At 41.6% G+C, this 8135-nt stretch overlaps 1 protein-coding gene across 1 annotated transcript; it reads left to right on the plus strand.

Annotated features, from left to right (window-relative positions):
* Positions 1-265: 265 nt before the first annotated feature.
* On the plus strand, positions 266-4426 carry LOC104685815 (interferon alpha-inducible protein 6-like). Its single transcript, XM_010393852.3, has 3 exons — positions 266-497; positions 3225-3371; positions 4257-4426. Exons 1-3 carry the CDS (start codon positions 350-352, stop codon positions 4283-4285), a joined length of 324 nt encoding a protein of 107 aa, XP_010392154.1. The 5' UTR covers positions 266-349; the 3' UTR covers positions 4286-4426.
* The last annotated feature ends 3709 nt before the right edge of the window (positions 4427-8135 follow it).

Genomic DNA, 8135 nt, shown 5'->3' on the forward strand with positions numbered 1-8135 from the left:
AATTCTTAAAACAAGGCAGTATCTTCTACAGGTGCAATTCAATAGGGTGCAATGGAAAAGAGTGAAGAAGCAAAGCTTTCAGCCACATCAGGTGCCACACATGCTCTCATGATTTTAGTATCAAAAGGGGAAATTACTTGGTTTGCCTAAATTCCAACATGACAACAGCAATAAAAAAGCCTATTGACAAAGTTCAGTTTCGTTTCCTGGCTGAGGATAAGTTTCAGTTTCTATTCTTCCTTATCTTGGCAGCAGTTTCATTTCTTCACTGTCAGCTGGAAAGTGTATAAAAGGATGGATTGAGCATTCCCTGAGTGCTCCACTGGAATTCTCACCAGCAGACAGCACCATGTCTGACCAGAACGTCCGCAACGCTGGATTCACTCCTTCTGGGATCGCAGCAGGATCCTTTGCTTCATCAATGATGTCCCACGAAGCGAGATCCTCTGGGGGAGGTGTGCCTTCTGGAGGCCCCACTTCTACTCTCCAGGGAATGGGTATGAGCAATTCTGTGTGTGTGTGTGTGGTTTTGTGGATAGTGCATAGGATCAGACAACTTATTCTCCTTGAAAATAAAGCTTGCCAAATAATCTCTTCTCTCCTACATACCTGTATTTCACTTAAGAAAAAAGATTCCTCTGTTTAACTGTGTGCTGTGAGTGGGATATTATTGAGGGTGTTTTCTGTGTATGTACAGACTATGCATGAATGAACACATACATACATGGTATTCATGAGATTTTGGACAGTGTTTATTTGAAGTTTGTGCTATCTCTCCATTCTGCCAGGAATCATCAATAATATGAAGAGTCATGGTAGCAACAAGCAATGATGCACTTATACAAGGACGTGATCTGTGTACCTACATTTAATATAAATTACCAGATTTCCTTTGCTCTTTACTCACATTCATCCATACAGGGAGAACTAAAACCTTATGCAAACTCTGTAGAGGACAGAAATTAGTTGCAGTCCAAGAGGCGAATTCATGAAGGGAATGTATACACATCCTTGACAGCCCCTATCTAAGTACTAAAATGAGGCAGAGCTGCCTTTCACATGAGCTAACCCTGCAGATGTTTGCTGTTTTGCTGCTTGCATGGAGCACTCCCTGACCGGATGAATCCCAGCAGCGTGGCACTTGTTTAACCCCAGATCCCGTGGGATCTGTGCACAAGGTATTCTCCCTGCCAGACCTGCCTGTGTGACCTGGTTCAGCAGGCATCCTCTGAGCAGGCATGACTGCACAGAACAGAGTGCCCCATGCAATCACACTTCACCCAGCAGCACAGTAATTAGCTCTCTGACCTTGGATAGAGGCTCCAAAACCCTTTCTGGCTTCAGGGTCTTGGACCCGCATGTCCCATGTTTCAAGGGTATGCCAACCAGCAGGCTGATTATAAGCGGGCATCTCTGACATGTTGGCCTACCACTGGTCTACTACTTCCATAATCAGCAGGTAGAAATCTGAAGGATGGAGCTGAACATGACTTCTCCAGCCATAAAATGGGTGGTTGACCAGGTGAGTTGGCCAGGGTTCAGATTCAGGGCATCTCTTAATAGCAAAAAATATGTTAAGCTTGACTGAGAGGAAATAAGTTGGATTTTTTTTTAAGATGTGATTTACATTGCTGCCAATATTATTCATAGAGTGAGACTCTCTAGACAGTGAGGGAATAAGTGACAGAAGGGTCATTCAGAGACATACTGCATGTGACTCCTGTGAGGCATTTTTTAATTTTTACTTTGTATGATTCGATCAGTGAGTTTAGGTTGCTAAATACAGTGTTTATTGAATATTCAGCAGGAAAGAGCTTAAGGGATAGTAGCAGCCGAGGGACAGAATATGAGAGAAAGTCGGGAGAGGAGGGGGACAGAGAGAGTGAAAAGAGGAGAGCTGCTCTCAGGCACCATGCTGCCTTAGCAGCAGAAATCCTGGTATGCAGGAGATGCCAGTGGCTCACTCTAGTCATATGTTAGACGGCTGCCTTCTGTTACAGATCACAGTGGTACAGCTGACCTCAGTACACTCATAACCAGTGGCAAACTCTTCAGTGGAGATGCCCTACAGAGAGCATGAAGCTGTCAGTTCTAAGACTTCTATCTGTCTGTGTGCTGAGAATTTTTATAAGAAACAGAAGCAAAATCTTGCAACCTCTGTGTTAACGATGGACTTTTATGAAAACCACCATTTTGGTGAAGAGAAGTCTGCATGACTCAAGGAAACCTTAGCCATGCCGACAGGAGATACTCCAAAAGAGCTTTTATCCATGTGGAAAATGCTAGCTCTGTAACATTGCCAAGACAGGTGTGAGCTTTGGCTCCCTGCAGCAGGAGAGCTTGCCACACATTCTTTGCCTGATTGAGAGCTAAAAGGGCCTGATTTCATTTCCGCAGGTGCTCACTGAAATCTCTCCAAACACATCTTCTTAACCTTTTCATTCAGACTGTAACCCTTCCTCCCCCCAGAACAAACACGCTCGAAGGAGCGGCTGATTCTGCAGTGGGACATGAGTATTGTTCAGTATCACTTTACAGAAGATGTTATAACAAGCTCATCACCAAAATATTTGAGCATCCTCCAGGAATGCTTTAAGCATTATCAGTAACATTTGTCGTTACTAATGCTTTACTCCTCTCCCAGGAGAAGAAGAGTTTGCAATGGAGTGTTTTGCTCAGGGCTTATTTAGACTGAGTTGAAGATATACATATAAACTGGCCACTGGCTACCTCAACTTGTGGTACTTGAATTTTACAGGTATCTATTACAGGCTTGTGTAAGGGAAAGTGAAGTGAATGGAACATGTTCCTCACCTGCAACAGAAAGTGCAACAGTTTCTAGTTTCTACAGAAGTTTGTTCCACAGTCTTCAGGCAGTTCCACAGAAAAGTGCAGTTTCAGCAGAGGCAAATAGTGCTGAAACAATTTTGGAGATCCAATTTTGCTTATCAAAAACAGTCTGTGCAAGAGCCATAGATGTTCTTTGTGTTCTGGGAGCATCCACAGCAGCACTGATAATATCCTTTCCCCAAGGTAGCAGCTAAAAAGCAGCATACTGACAGAACAAGTCAAGTAATCAGAAGTCACCTTGTCTTTTGATACATTTGCTAGCCTTGAATTTTTTTAAAACACAGTTTTAAATTAGTAGTTTTAAGTAGTTCACAATTGACCTGGAAAGTTCCTTCCTTTTTTTGTCAGTAACGTCTCCTTTATAACTGTTCTAGGTGCCAAGGGCACGACCCATTCATCAGGTTTTACCAGCAGTGGGATCTCTGGTGGATCCAAGGCCTCCAGCATGATGTCCAAGGAGGCCACATCTTACGGAGGTGGAGTTCCCAGAGGTGGCACAACTTCCACTGTCCAGTCCATCTGTAAGTGAGAGTTCCCTTGATAAGATGAATTAACAAATGATTTCTGAACAGTCAACAATATTTCAGCTCATTTACTGTACATTTACCAGATGAAAGGATGCAAGTTACAGAAGTGGCTGCTTTGTACTTGAAGCAATATTTCTACTGTTTGTTTCTTTAAACTTGGTGGGAAGAGGAAACTGGGGAATTATTGGAGATAACTATGCCACAGAATTGCAAAGGTATGAGTGGACAGCAGAGATGGAAATCTGAAGCACAGTGACAGAATAAAAAAGCCCAATGGACTTTTAGGTTATGCTTTCATCAGCACCACAGCAGAAGTTCAATAATTCTTTTTCAGTCACAAATTCAGGATCAAACCAAGAGCTCCACACTTGAACATATAAAGCAGGTGTAGTAGGAAAAAACAGTGAAGCGTGAGAATGGAGTTATCAGACTGACAGACAGGAATCATTAATCTACTTGTGGCCTTTTAGAACAGCTTAGCTTTCTTTCCTTTAAAGGAATTCATTTTGTCAAAACCAGAGGAATCTGCCTGCACTTACCAGCTCAAAGCAGAGAACAGAAATCTTCCCCATCACTCTGCCAGGTTAATGCAACCCACACCTAGATAAAACAAACCAAATTATGAGAGAGCCTAGTCTATACCTGAATGCATCAGTAAGGATGCTAATTGTGTTAGTAGGATCCTGTGGGGTTAGGAAGAGAATTGGAGACAGGATTGAAGTCCTTTATTGCAAAAAGTGTCCTTCAAATAATGACACAGACCTTTGATTTCTGACCTGAGAACGTTTGTAGCCAATGCTTGTACAGTCTACATGTTTTCCTGCGCAGCAACTTTGCTTTATATTGTCCTCACAATTGTGTCTCTGTATTTGTCCTTAGCCATGGGTGGAAAGGGAGGAAGACGCTGAACAGAAGAAAAACATCAGCCCAGAAGTAAGCTCTGCAAGCAGTTCAGCCTTCACCATCGGCTTTGACAACTTCTCCCCTTCACTGATCTCCCTGTTATGAAAGGCAATCCCCATGCACAAATAAAGTTTCTGTTAAAATGATGGATTCTCACATTAAATTAATGGGGACAGAGATGAGGGGCAATTCTTTTCTTGATTAAATTTTCTCTGAAACACATACAAACAGCCAATTGAAGCTAAGGCTTCAAGGCTCTCTTAGGAAAACCCTGGGTTTAGCAACACTGTGCTCTTCAATTGCAATTAGCTTGCTTTGTTTATTTTACAAAAAGTAAGTACAGTGCAAAAGTCACCCTGCTGTGAGAGAGAATCATAGAAACACTCAGCAAGGGGCGTCCAGCAGTTCCTTCTAGATGTACTTCTAATAGGCTATCAAATTAAATTCTACTTAATAAAGGAGACACATAAGCAAGTGAAAACAGGTCCCAGGACTGATTTTTGTATGCCTCTAGAGTTTCTAAGGTGCCTTTCACTATAATTTCTAGTCCCTGTTTGCTTGCAGCGAGCTGTCAGCTTTGTCCCAATCAGAGTGAAACTACCCCTGTAAATTTATGATACGTGAGAATAGATAAGGAAGAGAGCCCATTTTCTCTGATACTGGTCTCATTGTTGGTACTTTTTGCTGTTCCCCACACCTGACTCCTTTCCTTCATGTGTGCTCATACAATGATGTTTCCCCAAATACACATAACATTGTGCATTCCCTATGCAAATTCCCACATACATACTACCGCACACTTTCATCTCCCTTCTGTCTTTCTGGCTCCTCATTCTCCCTACCCTATCACCTCCCTCCTTCTGTATTTCTAACAAAACCACACAGCACAGCTTCATCTTCCCTTTCCCCACTCCAAGATGGAGGGAGAAAATCTCACACCTTCAGGCCAGAAGTTAAGAGGTGCTGGATTTGAGGAGCTGCAGTCAGCGATTTTCTCCAATGACTCCTGTCACCCTGGTTGAGCATTCCCATCTCAGCTGCATTTCTCCACAGCTGGGAAATGTGTTTGCCCCCATGCACCTTATGCTGTCAGATATGGTCTTCTCCCTGCTGCCTAGGCACCTTCCAGAACGCACATGAGAAGTCAGTGTTTGCCTCCAGTTGCAGCAAAGTTAAATTGAATTATATGATGAGTGGCGAAATGGAGGAGAGACTAACGAAGAGAAGAGATGTATCTTCACTTGCTGTGCTATCCAAAGCATTAAAAGGCAATTGAAAAACAAGGGCTTCATTTCATAGGCTAGAGCTGATGTCCTAGCAAGGAGCTATCTTGGGCAAATGCTTAAAGGTAACCAGGACTTGAATTCATAATATCATAGAAAGCTTTAATTTCAAAGAGACCTTGGTGTGAGGAGAATGAGGGAAGTTGTCTAATCTAAACTTCTGCTAAAGAAGGGTTAGCCTTAATGTTGTACTTGTTTGCTTAGGACTTTGTCCAGTCAGATTTTGGAAATCTTCCAGGAGGAACCATCCTACACTTTCCTTCCTAGGCCTAATGCAGAAGCCTGGGACTACTAAAATATGGCTGTGATACCAACAGATCTTTACTCCCCTCTATGCTCTTAGCACTGGCATGAGTTGAAGCCAGAAGGTCTGCCCTGGCTTTTTCCCATTCAGAAGGTATTCCCCATGTGCAAATGCCAAGTTATGGTCCCAGAGAACAGCAAGGGCCTTGATCCCCACAAGCTGACATTCAAACACCTGCTCAGCACTGATGATTATAGATGAGTCATAAGAATGAAACCAATGCAAGAATTGTTTGTCATCAGACAAACAATTTGTAAACTGAAGCTGTATTATCTGAGAAACAATGTGTGACCATTTCATGGCAATTAAAGACCTTGTTTCTTATTCTTATTCCAAGGGGGGAGATTTAGAAGTGGGTTGCAACTTCAATGTTGTCATTACTTCACCTCAGGTATATTTGTCTTATTAAAAAATGACTCACATTAATGGGAGCTGACAAAAGGTACTTAGGCCTAAAAGAAGGAAACCAAAGCAAGGATCCTTAATCACTTATCGTTTCTCTTTTCAGCTTTTATGTGATTCTGGTGTTAAAAGTTTGAATTATTTTCCCATCTTTAGATCTTGTGTTGAGAACTAGCCTAGATATTTTTGCCAAAGCAGGGGGAATTCTCAACTGCATTTGAAATCCCTTCACTGAGTCAGCTCTAACAGATCTACAGGAGAACCATAGTACAAGCATCCCCCTGGAACCCTCCTCACACACTGCTTCAGCAAACTCATATGCACAGAACTACAAATGAACTATTTACATATTTAACAGAATATAACTGGAAAGGTCAAATAACAACAAATATGGCAATTTGAATCCTTCACATCTCTCAATCAATCTTTGCACAACAAATAGATGGAAAGGGAGAGAAAGGAAAAGAGGCAGCAGCGTGTGATTACCAGCGCAATAGCACTGGAGCAAGACACTGCAGAGAGCACATAGCTCTCTGCACAGAAATCAATTTCTCCCATGGGATGGGATCAATAGTTGTCTGACAGGACACTATGCAGGCAATTTAATAGCATTTTATCTAAATGAATCTATTCCTCCCCCCAACTGGCCTCACAGTTCATAAGAAGTCTCTCTTTGTAAAACAGATTTATTTATTTTTTATAATACAACAGGAAAGTATTTATCATTCTGGAGACACGGCCATTGTCTATTAAAAATCATTTATCCCTATTAGTTACTCATTACCTACAACTCTTTCCCAACATCTCTATTCTAATTAGCTAACTTGTGGACACACCCCATACTTTCAGTTACACTGGAAAAATTTTTCTTACACCCAAAACATTCTAAATTATAGATCAGCCTTTCAGGAAAAATAAGCCCACACAGCAGGCAAACTCAGTTAACTCAAAGGAGTATTGGTATCTGAAATGACATTTTTATGCAACAAAAATGCTTATTTTTTGAGAAATTATTTATACACAGAAATTGGTTGTCCAGTGTATCTATTTTAATAGTACTTAATAAATAATAAATAATAAAGTCAATCTGATCTTATTAGTAGATATCTGTGTGAAGTAAATTATAATGAATGAGAAACCTTAATAAGCATAATTCCAAGGATGGATCTTTGGCACTCTGGGAGTTTGGTATTGTGCCCCAAAGGCTCTTGTAAATCCAGCTGCAGTTCTTGTTCATCATTTAGAAGATTAGGGGCTGATAAGCGACAGTCAAGCCTTATTAGAACAGGCTAAGGCAACAGGAAACATTAATTGGGTAATTTAATGCACAAGGAGACATTAAATGCCTGCATTGTGGTTCAGATGCTGTTTCCTGTATTGATTTGTTCACGTCTTGTTCTATGAAATTCTCACAAATTCTTGGTGGACAGGGTGTAAGACAAAGCCTAAGTTTAAAAATACCAGAATACTTTTGTTATTTGCTAGGGCTTCCCTTTACTCCTTGTGTCAATAAGGGACCCATCAGTAGCCCTGCTCTTGCAAGCAAAAGAAAGAAGACTACTCCCTTGTCCAAGGGCTCTTCCACCAAAGGAGGGGAGAGATCCAAGGTCTAGCAGCTATCTGCAATGAAATGCTGTCTCACCATCTCACTTGTGTTGTGGTTTCTTCACAGTGTGTGCATACAGCAGGAGCCCTGCAAATCTGGGAGGAAGCTCAGAATCTTTTCCTCTAGAAATCTGGGAGCACTTAACAAAACTCTCTTCTCTTGCACTGTTCTGGAGGAGATGTAGAAATAGGTGCTGGACTGATCTTCCTCTGGAAGTAAGGAAGATGAGAGGAAGGTCCTGACATAACTGTTTCTTCTCT

Source organism: Corvus cornix, chromosome 2, assembly GCF_000738735.6.
Source record: "Corvus cornix cornix isolate S_Up_H32 chromosome 2, ASM73873v5, whole genome shotgun sequence".
Lineage (NCBI taxonomy): Eukaryota > Metazoa > Chordata > Aves > Passeriformes > Corvidae > Corvus > Corvus cornix.